Raw genomic sequence first — 18,788 nt, 5'->3', positions numbered from 1 at the left:
GAGGATCGGACAGGAAAGGGTCAAATGATGCCCGGACTGTAAATTCAGTGCCAATAACACATGTGGACCCAGAGGCACCCTCGAATTGGGGCTCACTGGGGATCATCAAGGAACAAGTGGTGTCCTGTACGGACCAGGCTGGTGGGAAAGGAGGAGACGTAATGCTTGTCTGAGAAGCTGAAAAAGACGCAATACAGAGGGAGCACTGGATGAATGGACAGTGGATATAGAAATGGATGCATTTATGAATTAGCTCCTAGGTGTTGTGAATGAATTATTGAACAAGTGAATGAATAAATTTATGGATGGACAATGAATGAATGCGTGAATGAATGAGTAGACTGAAGATGGCTGTTGTGATCAAGAAAGCAAGAAGTGCATAGACTGACTGATACAGAGGAAGTTACATGAATGGATGAAATCATGAATAAGTGACCGGGTTGCCAGTTGAGATGTATAGGACAATAAATGAATGGATGAATGGACAGATAAATTGAAAAAAGTCTGGCTATCCAAATGGACAGCTGAAAAAAGACGGACTGGATGTAGAGACGGATGGATGAATACATGTGAAGACTGGCTGCTGTGATGAAAGACCAGTGGATGGATGAACAAATGAATGAATGGGCAGAGTAGATGGAGAAATGGATGCATTTATAAATTACTACATGGGCAAACAGCTCAAGGATGAAAGTATAAGGTTGCAGACAGAAGGAAGACTACATGAAAAGATGGGCAGGTGGGTGAGCAGCTGGTCAGAAGGCCATCTATCTAAAGGGTGTAGTGGACAGTGCAGCTTGAGGACCTCCCATTTTTGACTCTGTTACTTGCCTGGCTGCCATGAAGGTGATGAAGAGCAGAATGGCATAACCAAACTGAAGTAATTGTCACTGGCATGGTCTACAATATGCCAGTTTTGATTGGCATACAGTCTCAGCAGGCACAAGGTGCCCTGTCTGTCCAGATCTCTGCCTCAGCCCCTCTGTGAGTACATACAGTGTAACTAAGTTAAAACTTTATTATTAAAATATTATCAGTGTTATGTTATCACATATGTAGCAGCTTGAACTATAATCCATTTTCTTAAGTTTATATATTTATATTTAAGTCTTTTTTTTTTTTTTTTTTTTTTTTTTTTTATTAACTTCCCTTTCTTTCTCTCCGCCTTGCCATGCTGCATGATTGTCATCAGTTTATGCTGCCAGGCTGCCTGGCAACAATTAAGGAAAAATAAAATCCCGGGATGTGTGGCAGGATGAGTCGCATGCCATGATATATGCCAAGTGCACCAGAAGATTGAAAACTGGAAGCAAAAGAGAATAGCGCGAGAGCCTCCAATGTCTCTCCTTCCGATGGTGTTCAGTGCCCATCCGAGGCTTGACTTTCCTTTCCATCTTTTTAGTTTTATAATTTTGGCAGATGAAAGGCCGAAGTGCGGAGATCAAGGGATTTGGGGCACCACAGTCTGTCCCCAGGGGAGACATCGGCCTCCAGTCAGCACTGTGTAAGCCACTGTCCCCCTCTGGCAGGTCAAATGTCCTTCTACTTGATCATCGCTGCTAGCAGACGGTGTGCTGACTAGACACAGGGCTGTCCAAGATATTGCCGGTCTTGCCCTGGCATTGCTCCTTCTTCTTAAACATTGGGGAGATGTAGAGGGCCTGAAAGAGAAGCAGAACAACTTGGTGAGAGTCAAAGAATGAACTGAACACTTGTGGCCCTCTGTCCACCTCAGTGTGTAGAGCTTGCAGTGGGTGTAATACTAGAACCTACCCTGTAGGGGGCACCAGTCCATGACTAGACACACAAGCATCATATCACTCAGTGGAGCAAAAAGACAACAGGCTGAAACTACTGATGGTGCAGACTGCACACCCACCATCACACCTGGGCATAGTGCCACCCACAAACTTGTCATTTGGCAGGTCATTCAACGACCTCTGAAAGGTAAAACAGCTAAATAGTCATTCTTGCTAAAAACGCCCTTTTTCACTTCTCAACTCCTTTCTTTTTCATAATGTCAAGAATGGAAATTCCCTCTGTGTAATTCCTGGCCTAGATTAACTACTCTGGAAAAATAAAAAAAAAAAAATAAGGAATCTGAAAGTACAGTCTTTAATGTTGTGGCTCCCCCCATCGTGGTCACACTGTGCAGGCGAACGCAGGGGTCGAGTCTCTGTCTGGAAGGCCAGTGTACTTTGGAACACCAACAGAAGGCTGCCATGACTGACTGTGATATGACTCAGCTGTGGTGGAGCGAGCTGTCTGGTTTATGAGGCTGTGGCAATGAAGGCAGCCAGAGCAGTTAATGGTGGCATTTGGAATGACCTTAACGAGTGGGCAAACGCCTCTGCAGAGAGCCAACTGCTGACCCCTCGAACTTCAGTTTGGGGTGGTAGGGTACCTTGCTATGAAAGGTGCTATATATAATGAAGTGATTTAGATTATTTCAGTAATCAAAGGTGACAAACTGCAAGAAGTGCTGTCCCAAAGTCCACCCTGCACCATCACTGCAGGCTACTCCTCGAGCAGAGGGCCAGGACATAGGCCACAGTAAAATCAGAATTGGAATTCTGCCTCTTAAGTTAATAAACAAGAGGCGTCATGTGCCTCAAGAGGGGCAGCCAACAAAAACACCCAGTGTGGCAGCCTGGGCACACTGTCACAGTCTCGCGCATTAAAGATCTCGTACAGCTGTGGGGAGAGCATACGACTTCACAGACGGCACCTTGGCTGGAAATTAGACCCAAGACTTTGGAGCTGTGAGACAACCGTGCTAAAAACGTGTCGCCCTCTTTACAAAAATGTTAGACTGAAAGCAGTTGGTGCTGGCGCTCGCTGGCAGTAGTATTATAAAACAAGTAGTCTTGCCCACTTATCTAGGTAAAGGTCACAAGGCACTGATGACTACCCTAGATTCACCAGCACTAACCCTAGAAGAGGCACCAGTCTGTGGCAGGGCACTAGCTCTCCTGCTCCATCATTTGGCCAATAAACCTAAAACGCATGCTTCCTGGATGGACCTCACAGATACACGGGGAGAACATACAAACTCCACACAATGTCTGGCCTGGGAATTCAACCCAGCAATGCTAACCACTGTGCCCCACCCTTTACATTTACTGTAAAGTACTGTGGGCTGACACTCACTGTGTCCATCCATCCATTTTCCAAACCTGCTTATCCAAAGAAGGGTCACACAAAAGCAGGAGCCTAACCTGCAAGCACTGATTATAAGGCAGGAACAATCCCTGGACAGGATGCCAGTCCATTGCATGGTGGACAAACACAATACCATAAAACAGACATTGAATAGTAGCACCAATGTAAAACATTTTGGGGGGGTTGTGGATAGTCAATGTGTAAGACACTACCAAATATTTATAAATCTCATTAATTCTCTAAACTGTCTCTCTAATTTATGGTCACAGGAGAACAACACCAATCCCAGTACCACTGATTTCTAGGTGGGTAACATTCTCAATGGGGGTGGCAGAATATTGCAGAGCACAATGAAGTAAATCCTATTTGCCAATTAACCTAAAATGCATGTTTAATGGATGTGGGAGGAAAACTAAAGGACCTGGAGAAATCATAAAGTAGACACAGGGAGAACATGTAAATGACATAGACAATGTCTGGCTTGGGAATTGAACCCACCTGGTAGAGCTAACCACTGTGCCACCCTGCACACAGGTACACTAGACAGTTTCTGCACTCTGGGATGAGAGGGTCTGAGAACAGCACAAGGTAAACTGAGTGCTGCTTAACATCAATACATGAAAGACGCATTGACATGTTTGCCATGTAAGGTGCTATATAAAGTAAATCTACTAACGCTTGCCCAGGACCCTCATGCTGCTCTGGACGTTTCAAGGAGTTTCATTATGAAGTCGCTAAACCAGCAGCTCACAAGTTCAGTCCTGGGCACCCTGTGGCTGCAGGTTTCCATCCCACCCAACTTCTCGTTTTAATGGGACACTTTCCTTAAATAAAGTGGCTGTTTCCCTGCTTCTGTGTTGTGGTGTGTAGAAATTACAAAGTGAAGTTTGCAAAATTCTTATTAGCATGTAGCATGCTTTTTATTTTTTCTCCATTTTCTTTATCCTCATTGTCATGATTTTCATTCTGCTTTTTCAGGTGTACCAGTTATTTAAGCCAGTATTTGTTAATGATGAGCACCTCAGTTTGAAGGAATATTTCGGACAAAAATAAATGTATTTGGAAATATGAAACTAAATAAATAGTGATATATGAGCATAAACAATTGTTTCATGAGATATTTTGCACTACTTTAAGTGTTTATGTAATTATTTATTCATTAATTTATTTCAGTGACCAATGGCTAAAGTGGACAAAAAAGTGATGTTCCTTGTTGCACACTGAAAAGAACAGTAGGAGTCCTTCTTGGACATACAAAAGCTCAGGAAAACGACAGATTGGTTTTCTAAAGTGGGGTTCGTAATGTCGGGCAATGTGCCAGGGAGCGCATCACCAGTACTCATAAGTCAAGAATGGGGAGTACCTGCCACCCGTAAAATGAAATATGTGGTGCAATGAAGGCTGTCATTTTCTTCCGTCAAAGTTGAGTGAGCGGGCAAGCTCTAGTGAGTAGTTTTTTGATTGATGAGTTGTTAGTGAAGTGCATGCTCTGTGATGTGCACGTCTGTGAAAAAAGGGTCTGTCACATGCCTCTGATTAGGAAGTGCTGTAAAATGTGAGGTGAGGCACATTTAGAATATACCTGAGTGGCACAAATTGGGCAGGGTCCATATTTCATGGTACATTGATTTGTGTATTTAACTTATTTTGTCTGAATATTCCCCCATACTTTAGTGTGTCTTCTGCTTAAGTAGCTGCCATCTCTCATTATTCAGTGTCATTTGCCAAGATGCCTACTCTGATTATCAATAATTGCCTTTATTGGGATATAATTAAAGGAGCAAGTACGACAGAAGAGGGTGAAATAAAAGAAAAATAAGACACTAAAGCATTTAAAGCAAAGTGAAAAATACAAATTATTATAGATTCCTTATCATATGTCTTGAACTACTGCACTTTTGTTAGTAAATGAAATCAGACAAGAGTGAAATGACTGACTGACTGCAAACTGGATGGCCCCCCAGAACTGAACCTGATGACAACTACATCAAATCATGTTAAACAAACATGTCAACGTTCTCACATGCAAGGCACTGTGTGCTGATGTCATCTGTGAAAGGCGCTATATGAAAGTGGACTATACTTTAGCTAACAGATACTTACCACCCAGATGGCCACAAGGGCGCCTTGCACGAAGCCAACCAATACGTCTGAAGGATGATGCTTGTAGTCGGAGATCCTGGTTAGCCCAGTGTACAACGCCAACATGACCAGAAGGAACTGGACGAGCGGCCTCAGGAGGCGGGCGCCATGCCACTTAAACCGAGCCTGTAGGTAAAACTGTGGAAGTAAAAACAGAAGAGGACCGTGAGTGGCTTGCTTGCTGAAGATGTGCCCACAGGTGCCACTTTGGACCGCATATGACTGTCATGACTATCGGGTACACACAATCTTCTATGTCCTATTGACCTTACTTTAATGAGCCAAGCCATTCAAATATTCTGTTGGATATAGCTGTAGTGCTTTTCACTGTGAGCACAAGGATTTCCACACCTGCCTTACTGTTTGAGTTTTTGCGTAGAATTCATATTTTGGAGCAGAGCAGAGCAAAACCCCAGTATGTCCCTTTTAGACAAACATTTTTTTTTTTTTTTTTTTTTGAAACAAAACTGAATTTGTAAAATTAAACTAAAATCAAAGAAAAACTTCAGAGTAAGGAAGCAGGGATTTAAATGAAAGGAAGGGGGAACAAAAATATTTTGTCCCATCACTTCGTTATGCAGCTTTGCTATTAAAGAAGCTACCGTATATAATGGCGACAGAGTATGGGATATGTTGACTACTTTCCAGTGGCAGTGCTTTATTTGCTTTATTGGACCTCAGTGTCCTCCCCATTTAGGCTTTTGGTGGGTGGGGGGCTTGGGGAGTTTTGTTCTGCAGTCTTACAGTTGAAGTGCCCGCCTCAAACAATCGCCCCATTGTGCCTCAGGCACCAGCGCTCCTGCATTTTTGAGCTCAGTCGCCCCAGCATCACTGGAGTCTTTATGTATGTTAGTGGCTTAAGAAGTCGCCGGGAGCAGCCAGTCAGTAGCAGAGTCCACTCTTGGAACTTCATGCTGCCGGGACATAATGAGCATCTTTCAGCTGTTATGCTCAAAAGATGAGACCATCATGGGGGGGGGGGGGGGGGGGCAGAATTGTCTCGGCTTATGGAATACTGTAACAGCTCTGAGTAAAAGACGAAGTCAAGAACGCTTCAGCCATCTCTGTCTGTCTGCCAACCTCTCGCACACTGTCCACAAATAGATTTAATGAACCTTGTGCCAACCTTCAACTAAAGGCCAGAGGTCTCCATGTCACTGATCAAATCAAACTGTGATGCCAAAAACATAATATCAGATGAGTAAAATTTTATAAGGGGAAGCACACATTGACACACAGGTGCAAGCAGTGGACCCTCATACATGAAATCCACCCCAAGATGTCTTGTTAAACTTTGGTCTTGTCCATTTTCTGAATTTTTCCATTACAGGAGCCAAACTCTGCAGCAATCCATGACACTGCCCAGGATGGGATCCGGGAGTCCTCGTGCCAAATTTCATTTGGAAGCCAAACACACTTGTATCATCTTTTATTTGGTAAGTAAATGATTCTCATGCTAGTCTCTAAATAAATCGGAGAACCCTTGTGCCAATTTTTTTTTTTATTTATTTATTTTTTTTTTTATAAAGTCTCTGGTGAAGGACAGACATCCTCGTCTCCAGTTCTGTTGACAGACCTTGCTGTTGCATCTTCAGTTAAGGGCAAAGGCCGGCCTGTCAAAGTGTGATATCCTCAGGTGGGTTCACATATTAAAGTTTAGGTCCCCTCAGTCCATTCATTCAGTGCATTTAGAGACTGTCATGGTGGTCATCCTATAAATGTGGTAATCAGAGTTGTGGTTGTTACTCATAGAAAGTAATTGGTGACAAATGACTAATTACTTCTCTAAAGTGATTATTTATTCATCACTTCCTTAATGTATTACTCATTACTCTACTTTTATCAAGTAAACACAGACAAATTTGGATCATTTAAAAAGTATAAGGATGGCAGCCAAATGTCTGTTCAGTATCATACTACTGTAACTAAAAACAACAAAGATGAACTCAACAGTTAAACAAGTAAATAACAATGACAGCAAGAAGCAGCGTAAAGAGGCCTTTAGGTCACAAAAAGTAATCCCTGGGATTAAAAGTAAAACAAATGTAACCACCTGAACACTTCCAAACATGGAGTCGATAAACAGTTAATTCTTGCTAGTGTAGCAGCCGCAGATGAGCGCACTCCTTGATTGGTGGGCGAGTGTAAGACAATCGCTATGCCTGTGCCTTTCCCTTCCCTCTGCATTTTACATTATCCAAAGGCATGTGGCGATTTATATTTTATAATGAACTCTCTTGTATTCACTATAAATTCAAGTGAAGACTCCACACTCTGTTACCTTCACCTCCACTTTCATGGAAATGTAAGCGAGGTGACAGGAAAAAATAGAAATGCCTGTTGGGTTATAGTGCCATGTTTTATGACACAATGCATTAAGCTCTTTTATTTATCTGGGTGTCAGATAAGCATTTATTTTTGAAGTTCATGGTTACAGAATGAACTTCACTTTTCTTTCTCTCCCTTTAACTAGAATTATATTCTATCCAATAATCCTATTTCAGTGTGTTGTAAAACTGAAGTTACCTTTCAACATAAAACTGAAAATGTTTATTTCTTAATAGATAAAGTCAACTTCAATACAATCTCAAAGTAAAAAAAAAAGAATTATGGAATTTCATAAAATATCACACGGCTCTGGTATAGACCTGGCAGTATCATAACATTCAATGCCAGTGTGAAAAGAGTATGCATGTGTGGTACACATTGGGCAAAGGGGACAGTGATTGGGTGGCCCTTCAAGATATTTACAGTACATGTGATCTGCTCAAAAAAAAAAAACACATTTATAACGCAAGTAACAGGACTGTCGTTAATGTCGGTAACCGTGAAGCAACTACACAAATTTCAACTGTAATATGTTGCCCAACTTTGTTACTAGGAAATGTTACTTTGTACTGCGTCACCGCTATCTCTAGTGTTGACTCACGTGCTGAAAACCAAGTAACTATAAAGACCTTCTCTCAAGTCCAACAACATCAAGGTAAATGGAGAGGACCCTTGTAGCAGATCACGTTTTACCAATAAAAGTGAGTGGCTCATCCTGAAAACTACTAAGTACCGTGAAGACCCTCACACCAGTTTAACACCACCAAATTAAAGCCGATGAAACTTTGGAAACCATCATGCCAGGTATCATATAAATGAGGGGACCCTCATGCCAACTTCTAAACTCCTACAATGACCCTCAAACTAGTAGAATTAAAGTCAAAGAACTTTGTGGCAAATCTTATTCATAATTATTTTGCCTATCATGGAAACTCATAAACATCTAAAGGTCATCCTCCTGGTTCAACCCCAGTAAATTAAAGCCAGAACCAGAGTTTTGGGAACCCTCTTGCCAGTTATCATTAACATGACTGATGATTATAAAGACCTTCACACCAGTTATAAAAAATTAAAAGTCAGGGGGCACTTGTGGCTGATCATGTTCCAGTGATATAAATAAGCACCACCTCATGCCAACTCCTAAATCCCATAAAGACCTTCACAGCAGTTCAGCAACATCAAATTAAAGCTGTGGATCCTTTGTTCCAGGTTTCAAGTGACATTTTGGGCATCCTCATGCCAGTCCTATATTCCCAAATGCCTATAATGACCTTCACGTCACTTCTAAAGCATCAAATTAAAGATAAGGGAACCCTACAGCAGATCTCAACTGGATTTTAATACTCCTTATTCCAGCTATCATATAAAGGGGAGACTGCTGACTGTTGATTCCAGAATGCATTTGTGGAACCTAATACCAGTCTCAATTGGGTTACTGGCACTGCATTAATGGTGGTGTACTATTTTTGTGTGATGTAACAAATAATTCCAGGTAAAAGAACGTGACGTTGACCTTTGCATTATCTGAATTTTCAGACAACCTAACAAAAGACCTCAACTTTTCGCATGCAGATCTTCTCATGTCTCTTGTTATGCTGCGACCTTGTTCTGTTTTTGGACCTCGCCCTTTCTATTCTCATTTTGGTCTTGACTTCTTGATAATGACTTTAGACTGCATGTGGCCGCCGATCCTGTTTCCTTTGCCCCTGTAGTGTGCCCTTTCTCTCTTGGTACAACAATGCCATTCATCATATAAATGGATTCCTTATGCCAATTCCATTTGACTACACACAGACCCTAATGCCAGTCATCATGGCATCTCCTTAATGAATAAAAAGATTCACACCTACCACCCAGTACATTTAGGGACCCTCCTGTTAGTTATCATATAAATCTGAGACTCCCAACTGTCGGGCAGTTCTTTGTGACAGACAGGGGACCCACTTGACAATTAACAAATGAACTGCAGGAGGCTTCATGGCTGAGCTTTACTGAAAGCTGGGGGGCTGTTTCTGCCGCTGCTGAGTACACTAAGACAGGACATACCCCACACACACACCCCCCCCCCCCTTGTGCGCTTTGACGTTTAAATCACAATCCCTCACAAGGCACTAGCGCTCAAAGGCTCTTAGAGAGATGGGATCTGCTTATGAACAATCCATTTGGCAACATGTGAATAAACTGCTCGGCTGCAAGGTGTCCGTGTGAGGGGCTATGGGGCGGCTGGGCGGGTCGCTGCATTAGGATATGGGGGCCCCCCTGACGGCATGGTCCCTCCTGCCCTCGGCCTCGTTCACACAGTCCCAGTGCATTCCTCGGCCGCGCTTATTCTTCTGTCTGAGAATTGACGTGCCGGAGTGGCAGATTCCCCGAGACAGGCCCGCTCTCGCACAATACCCCTAAAGAAAGGCTCTGAAAGAGGCCCGTCTGTCTTTCCCAGCAGGGCAGGATCCAAAAATCTACCCACCCCCCCTCATCTCCTTGTGAAGCTTTTTGGCTGAGGCTGCTCTCAAATCCACAACAAAGATGTGTTTGTGTTTGTTGGGGCTTATTAAAGCCACAAAAAAAAAAAAAAAGACACAGCGGCCTCCCGCCTAAAAAACGAATCCCAGTTTAGAAGGGAGAGCTCCCCTTCATCTGCTCCTTCAGTTACACTCTTTTGATCATCACTACAAATCAGAGTTGAGGAGACTTGTGGTGGTGTGCCTACCTAAAGGTAATCGCACGGCAACCAGCCTGGATGCTATCCAGAAACTATGCTGCATTAACACTTGGCACACTATATATCTTCTGTACACAACCCATCACAGCTGCCTTGTCCTAACACTCTGGTGATGCCAGCTTTCCAGGGAGGAGATTCCCTGATTTTTCTCCCCATCCACCCACTTCCTCATGTTCTCCTGCATTCCCTGATAGGTTGGCATATCCTTTCAGAGGTGGCAGGCCCAGCATGCTTTACTCAGCTGGCTCCATGGCTGCATCCTTTATCAATCTGTCCTTTTCCAGGACCTCCCTGATACCCACTGAGCATCAGGGGTACTTTACCCAAGTACCTCAGTGGCATAATTGGAAATATGCCATGGATGGAATTCTAGCCTATTACCCCAAAAAAAAGTATTATGGGGTAGACCAAATTAATACCAACAAGTGCCAGTCTTGATCCAGGGTCTATGAGGCAGTCCTATCCTATTGAGTGCTGGCAATTCAGGTTTACTTAATTTATATAAAAAAAAAAAAAAAACTGGGATGCTGCATCATGGTGCCAAGGCATCATAATGACAACATACATGAAATGCACTGAGCACTATTCTACTCTGGATCACCTTGTAAGTGTCATAATGTGACAGATCTATCTATCTAATGAAGATGAACTAAACTTTAATATTGGGGAGGATTTCGTTAGCTTGCATTTGTATACAATGGTATACATCCTTTCTTTAACCAGTTTAATCCAGTTCAGTGTTCTACAATCCTAAGACACTTGTACTCTAGAGGATTCCTTGATTATCACTTATGATCAATGTAATGGATTCCTTACTTCTATGACTGGTGCACTGGTAGAATAATTTATCTTCTCAGAGTCATACAGGTAGTCAATGGTGGATATGGACCAGTAATGCTTCATACAGCGCCAGTGATAGGTAGTAGCTATTGTCAGACAGGAAGTAGCTGTTATGTTCTACATCTGCTTTCTTTGTTAAAAGCCATCTTGGGACACTTTACAGTTGCAGCCCAGTTACTTCCATAGTTCTAAGTGAGAAACCTGTAGTCTGTGCTGACCCTTAGAAGGACTGACTGGCTATGTGCCGAGGGTCAAGTGTATAAGTATTAAACCTAATAATCTTTAAAGGGTATTAATTATATTTCCAAAGGGAAATTGTGTAATGTAAACGTCTAAGTTTATATAGCACCTTTCCATATAAAAGACCTTCACAAGGCACTATAAATGTTCAGTACTATTGTCTCTGTATGGCTATAACTGCAGAGCTGGAGGCTAAGTGTCTCCGTCAAGATCACATGAGTGAGGTGTGATCCTTCTGGTTTTATATAGCACCTTTTGTATATGGAACAGAGGTACAGTACAGTTGTTTCTACATGTCTACAATCGCAGCACTGGCAAAAGTGATGCCCTCAGGGTTACATAGTGAGTCAGTGGGAGGGATTACACCTTTGAGCCGAATATGGAAAGGCACTATTTAAAAAAAATAAATAAATAAACACCTATCTCAAGGCACTGTAGAGATACAGGAAAAGTACTTCTGTATGTCTACAGTCACAGGACTGGAAGCTGAAGCAACTCCCCGATAGACTGCTGGTCATAGTGAGGAGCAGTGGTCAGGGTCGCACCTTCTTTCTGGTATAATGTAACAACAATAATTTTATTTTTAAAAGGCATTTCATTTTTTCATACACTGAATGTGGGTCAAAAAGCTCTGACCACTATAATGCAATTTACCCCTTTATACAATCCATGTTACTAACCGAGAATAAACCAGATATGGACACAGGGACACTGCGATGGGACCATGAGACGTACTGCACAGGCGCGCATCTCATAAACCGCAAGCGAAGTCATATCCACCGCGAACGAAGGAGTCACGGCCCAAGAACGAAAGAGCTCAACTAACGTGAATGAGAAATGAAGCAACAACGCGCCCATAGCTACCACTAACGACACAACCACACAAAAAAGAGGATTCTGCGCTGCACCCCAGAGTCAAACGTGAGAGGCTACGGAAGCCCCACAGGTCCACAAAGAGTACGAAAGGCGCAGGCATCACCGCCATATTGTGAGTGGCACTACTGCGGAGTGAAGGAGCAGGCGTCACCGCCATATTGTGAGTGGCACTACTGCAGAGTGAAGTTAGAAATGGTGTGCTGCTTGGGATTGTACAAACCGCTGAACGCTTTACACCAAATTCAAACACAATACAGCTCAGCGATACAAACACGAGCCCACCTGGATAAGATCAATGAACGCAGGTGCCTACAACGCACGTCTGAAACTGCGGAAGCAAAGCAGGCATGGGTTCAAAACGAACAACCACAACTGACAGAGATAAATAATCTCTTTCAAATCTATTTCGGGTTACCCAAGACCAGGGGTTGGTGAGCGAAGCGAGCAGGGGGCGGAGCCCCCTAGTGTGTGTATATTATACAGTAATCCCTCCTCCATCGCAGGGGTTGCGTTCCAGAGCCACCCGCGAAATAAGAAAATCCGCGAAGTAGAAACCATATGTTTATATGGTTATTTTTTTATTGTCATGCTTGGGTCACAGATTTGCGCAGAAACACAGGAGGTTGTAGAGAGACAGGAACGTTATTCAAACACTGCAAACAAACATTTGTCTCTTTTTCAAAAGTTTAAACTGTGCTCCATGACAAGACAGAGATGACAGTTCCGTCTCACAATTAAAAGAATGCAAACATATCTTCCTCTTCAAAGGAGTGCGCATCAGGAGCAGAGACTGTCAGAAAGATAGAGAGGAAAGCAAACAAATCAATAGGGCTGTTTGGCTTTTAAGTATGCGAAGCACCGCGGCACAAAGCTGTTGAAGGCGGCAGCTCACACCCCCTCCGTCAGGAGCAGACAAAGAGAGAGAGAGAGACAGAGAAAAACAAACATCAAAAATCAATACGTGCCCTTCAAGCTTTTAAGTATGCGAAGCACTGTGCAGCATGTTGCTTCAGGAAGCAGCTGCACAGAAGGTAGCAACGTGAAGATAATCTTTTAGCATTTTTAGACTAGCGTCCCTATCGTCTAGGTGTGCGAACAGCCCCCCTACTCAATCCCCCTACATCAGGATCAGAGAAAGTCAGCGCAAGAGAGAGAGAGAAAAGTAAGTTGGGTAGCTTCTCAGCCATCTGCCAATAGCGTCCCTTGTATGAAATCAACTGGGCAAACCAACTGAGGAAGCATGTACCAGAAATTAAAAGACCCATTGTCCGCAGAAATCCGCGAACTAGCAAAAAATCCGCGATATATATTTAAATATGCTTACATATAAAATCCGCGATAGAGTGAAGCCGCGAAAGGCGAAGCGCGAAATAGCGAAGGATTACTGTATACTCAAATTTATTTATTTATTTATATCTATCTATCTTTTTATATGGTATATATATGCACATACATATACACATTATTTTTAAACATGCTAATTAATTATGTAAAGTGTTTTTCTGTTTTGAACAGCTTCAAACAATTAATGAACACACTTCTACAATGTGAGCACCAGTACTTCAGCTGAGTAAGGTTGAGATTAAATTGGTGACTACACAATTGACAGTGCAGTGTCTTGGTCACCAGGGGGCAGCACTGTTTTCCTATTGTATAAAACTGGATTTCCTCCCTCTAATCTATTTGTGGTGGGAGGCACTGCAGTGCAGCAGTTAGAGACTGGGTCTGAACCCCAGTCTGACCACTACTGTTGTGGAGTCTGCATGTTCTCCCTGTGTGTGTGTGTGTGTGTGTGTGTGTGTGTGTGTGTGTGTGTGTGTTTTTTCCCATCTTTCTGGCAACTGTGGTTTTCTTTCCACATTACAAAAGTTAGGCATACTGACATAACTAAACTGGGGAGATGTGAGGATGTGTAAGTGTGATGTACACACAAGTTTTGAACCTAGCACTGCCCAGATAGGCTTGAAAACAGAATGATATATTCACTGTGTGTGTGTGTGTGTCTGGAGCTTTTGGGGAGGGGAGAGTGGAGGATTTTTATAAAAGATATACTTTTATTATTATTATTTTTTTTAATCTAGGGAAAGCTGCAAGTTTTTCCACCAATCTGGAATCATGATACTGAAAAGCAGACTCTAGCATTCTGGAAAGTTTGAAATCTTCCACATAATGAACAGTAGCTCATTACTGATGGCCTGTTCCCTATTTTTCAGGTAAGCCATCTACAGTATATGTTATATTGTTACAAATGTGTCTGTCACTGCCAGGACACAGGGGTGAAGTATGTGGTGACAAAGGTCCACATTGTGACAAACAGTGTTTACAGCCAAATTTGGACTATCAGCTGTCTTTAATATGGGACTCCTGATTGGTTCTTGGGTTCTACCACCTCCTCCCAAATAGGTAAGTTCCTAGACGAGGCAGCGAGGTTGGCAGCAGGGGCTTCTGAACTTATTTACAGAGTCACAGCCCATGACACACTGCAATCATCATATCAAGAAATAACTTGTGAGAAGCCAGCAGAAAAACAGTGTCTAAGCAGAAGATAAAGCAAGGGTTGGAAATCCCCAAAACACTTCTTTTTGTGTCATCCGTAGTTGCCTCATGGTCAGAGCTGTCACAATATTCAAATCATATTAAATTTACACATTTCTTTATGAGGCAGACAAGAGTTTATCAAATTACAAGTGAGTGATGGTAAATGTGTAAGCAACGCAGGTTCACTTAATTGTTCATTTCAATATGTATTATAACATATGGTGGCAGCAAGCCACACAAACTTGTTAGTTTAAAATATGATCTTGAACATTCATGAAAAAAAGGAAGGGCCAAGAGGTAAGGGATACTAATATGTATAAAGATGAGGTTGTATTATAGAGTACAGAGAACCATAACAGGCAGTGTGGCCCCCTAGTGGCTATCCAGAGTTGGATCCTGCCTGCAACCCAGTGCCTTAGAAGCTACAGTTCCATGTGACTTCAGACATACGGATTGACAGACAAAAGCCAGACCTCCGTAGTGACTGTTTGATTGGAAGTGTGGAAGTTTGGAAATAACTGCAGAGAGTCTAGGGGATGGCACTATATGATGTGAAAAGGTTTAATCTGCCATCATTCACTGATGACACCTGACACATTTAACCTGCTGGTCCTGCACCTTTCTGGTAATTCAAATAGATAAGCAGGGAATGCATTTCTCAGCCCATTGAGGTCACAGCCCAGAAGAGACCCATAATGAAAGTTTTACTTACAGCGAGGTACAGCATGGTGTACATGGCGAAGGAGGCATGACCTGAGTAGAAGGACTTCCTGTAGGAGAAGAGGAATAAAAATTAATAGGGAAAATGAAGAAAGAAGGCGGAAGAATGTGAAAAGGTATATAAAAGTGAAGGACCAGAGCACCTTGAGAGACCAAAGGATGGACACACAAACAATGTTTATGCAAACATTTTTTGCCTTATTTTCCTTTGCTTTGCCTTGTTTTCTTCTTTTATTTATATACATAACTCCTTTATCTATTAAGGTTCTTTGTGGGCTTTGTCTTCTCAAGCCAGAGATTTTACAGTTTATCCTCTCCCTTGCCGGACATTTTTGTGCACTACTTAAAATTGTGTGTGTGTTTTTTTTTTTTTTTTTTTTTTTAAACTTTAAAAGCCAGTCCCCCATTTTGAGTCTAAACTGATCAAAGTTTGCCTGTGGAGTCTGAGGTGAGGTTGCCTAATTCTAAGCAGGCCAGTGAAGGTCCTGGCCTGGTTTGTGGGTCTGTTCAGAGACCTTTTACCTTTTTCACTATGTACATGTGGCCTGTTCACAAGAAGTATAAATTGTAATATTGATACCCATTCCTTAAGGGGGCACTGGAGTTGTTATATAACCCGTTCTGTTCTCTCTCTCTCTCTCTCTCTCTGCTTTGTCTGTAGATTGTAAAAATAAAAATAACTGAATAAAATATTCTCTGGCTGGGCCCTGGGGTTTCTATAGGCAAAATTTTAAGACACACCCATCACCCAGTTCACTTTTAATGTTGTGCCCTGGTACTCATGTTTGTTCAATATGTTTGTTCAATACGGAGATTATCTGTATGTGAACTTTTAACTGTAAAGTTTTCTGTCAGTTGAATATTAAACTCAAAAAGTGATCACAGCCCAGAATCGGAGGAGTAATTAAAGAATGGCTGTATTGTGTTGGGACCTCTCCTCCCACGTTTGTCCTTTCACTAACCCATTCTCATCTGTTCACCTTGGCTGTCCTGTGGGGTTGTATTTTTATGTGATATTCTCCTGTAAACTGATTCAGGTGGAGGCACCTGGCAGGCTCCCAGAGGATTTAGTGGCAACTCTATCTCTTCTGGGAACTCGGTCTCCTCAGACCGGAGCTGGCAGGGAGCTGAAGGACGCTTCACTCTCACGCCACTTCACGTGCATTTATCCATGTGTGTGCAGCCTTGCTGTGTTCAGTATAAATTTGGCAGCCTGACTATTCATCTTAATTTCTTGCAGATAATAAGAACAGAGAGTAAGGAGAATCGGCATTGAAGTTAACTAGCTGTTGGTGCCTTTGTGCCAAATGTGGTAATATCAGCAGCATGTGCTCACAAGGAGGTGAGGAGAGTGGCGCTTGAGGTCATGGCTTACAATACTGGTCCAACTTGGGAACAATTTTAACCAAGGTGAGCAACACTCTGGAGAACTGGGTTGTTAATAGATTCACTTTTGACACTGTGGTAACAATCTTTAATTGTGAGAGTCTTATCAGTTTAGTTAAATACAATGTACTCTTATTAGCCCTTGCGAAAGTAGGTTGTGTTAAGCAGAACTGCTTTGTTACTCATTAAGAGGACTTCTACAATACACAGTAATCACAGATACCTTGTTTGACAATAAGTGCTAAAATGGATTGGCACAATTACACATGCTAGGCAGCCAGGTGGGTTCCCTTTACCAAAAACTGGGTGACAACTTAGAATGGATAGGCTTTTCACATCTCTTGCACTTCATTTGGTTTGATTGGGCAGCGTTCATCTTCAGAAATTTACCAGAACTGACAGTGTGGGGACTTTTCAGGCAACACTGGGCACAAAGCAGTAAACCGGTCAGGACACAGTGCAATGCAGACTTTTAATTAATAGGATATTATTAATGGGGAATTAACTACATGAGGGGGATGCAGTGTAACTGAATACAGTTCAGTTTATTAATCAATCATTCTCCTTACTGATGATGATTTCTGTCTCTTTGCTTCCTGAGTTTTTTTGTGGTCTGACTAAACAAGTTTATTTTTTATTTTTTTTTTTCTGGTTGCCTCAAAGTTCAGCTATTTTTTGTAGGTTTTAATTAGTTGATCAAAAATTGATTCTCCCATTCCATCACTTAAGCTCTGTGTAATGGTAACCTAATTCAATTCAACATTTCATTTTTGTATTACAAAATGCTTAGGCATAAGGTGCCTAGATGCTCATTCTCTGCCAGTTGGTTTATTTTTCTTCATATAGCGCTGGACACAGCAGATTGGCTCATGGCAGCTGCTGCTGTGAGGGTGCTAACCTAGCAGCCATTTACACAAATTCAGTTAATGCAAGATTGGCATATTACAAGTGTGCAGGCCATGCCAAAGAATCAAAGCTTGAGGTAAGGAAAGCACCAAACTCCATTCTGATTATTTTCTCACATACTCAGCCCTGGACTTACCTGGCCTCCTTTACTAGTGAAGCGTTGCCCGTGCAAATGTAGTTATCCACATACTGGCCAATGGAGCAGTTGACCTGGGGTTTGCACACTGTCAGGAAGTTGGGCCGCAGACGACCAATGGTAAGCTTGGCCATGTTGGTCAGAGACTGTCCTACTGTGCAGCCAAACAGGAAGCTGCCAATCTCCTTGTAGAGGGTGGAAATATAGTGGTTGGACACAAAGGCTTTTGACTCGACCTTTAGGTAGTGTACACGGTAGCTCTCACCCAGAGCGATCTGAAAATAAAGCCAGAGAGGAGATGAGTGAACCAATTGGGGCCTCTGAGTCAAGGGTCAGAATGCAAAATCATACAATCTTTGAGCCTGAGAGATCTGTGAGAGTTGGCATCTCCCACTACCTCTAACCATAATCAGTTGTCAAAATGCCGTTAAGGGAAAAAAGCCACAGAGTTTGTGCATTAGGGCACCCAAAAAATTAAAACAAGGCTATAAATGCATTCATGGCTCGAAGATATTCACATTGCTAGGACACACTGGCGCTTAGGCCTCTTACAGTGCTCCTGGGTCAAACTCGGGACTATGGCCCAAACACATTGTCACAAAACCGAAGGAGCTGTACCCGTATGGGAGTCCCAGTCCCAACGCTCAGATTTTCCCTAAGGTTTCCAGTGAGAATTAATTCACCTTTCCATAAAATTTACACTCTGAATTTTGATTTATGTCAAAGATGTGCCCTGCTGAGTTACCTGCAGGAGGCTTTTACTGTAAACCTTTCACCTGAAGGCCTCTCCAG

At 42.4% G+C, this 18,788-nt stretch overlaps 1 protein-coding gene across 1 annotated transcript in view; it reads right to left on the bottom strand.

The window, feature by feature from the left end:
• Positions 1-1,078: 1,078 nt before the first annotated feature.
• Positions 1,079-18,788, bottom strand: part of ppap2d (phosphatidic acid phosphatase type 2D) — a 43,851-nt gene continuing 26,141 nt past the window's right edge. The window contains exons 3-6 of the mRNA XM_028823630.2: positions 17,997-18,271; positions 15,561-15,618; positions 5,266-5,442; positions 1,079-1,661 (exon numbers count right to left, since the gene is read on the bottom strand). Coding sequence (XP_028679463.1) covers positions 1,560-1,661; positions 5,266-5,442; positions 15,561-15,618; positions 17,997-18,271 — 612 coding nt within the window. The 3' untranslated portion in view covers positions 1,079-1,559. The remainder of the gene's footprint in view (positions 1,662-5,265; positions 5,443-15,560; positions 15,619-17,996; positions 18,272-18,788) is intronic.

Source organism: Erpetoichthys calabaricus, chromosome 17 (assembly GCF_900747795.2).
Source record: "Erpetoichthys calabaricus chromosome 17, fErpCal1.3, whole genome shotgun sequence".
In the NCBI taxonomy this organism is placed as follows: domain Eukaryota; kingdom Metazoa; phylum Chordata; class Cladistia; order Polypteriformes; family Polypteridae; genus Erpetoichthys; species Erpetoichthys calabaricus.
This window is presented reverse-complemented; position numbering and strand designations above follow the sequence as displayed.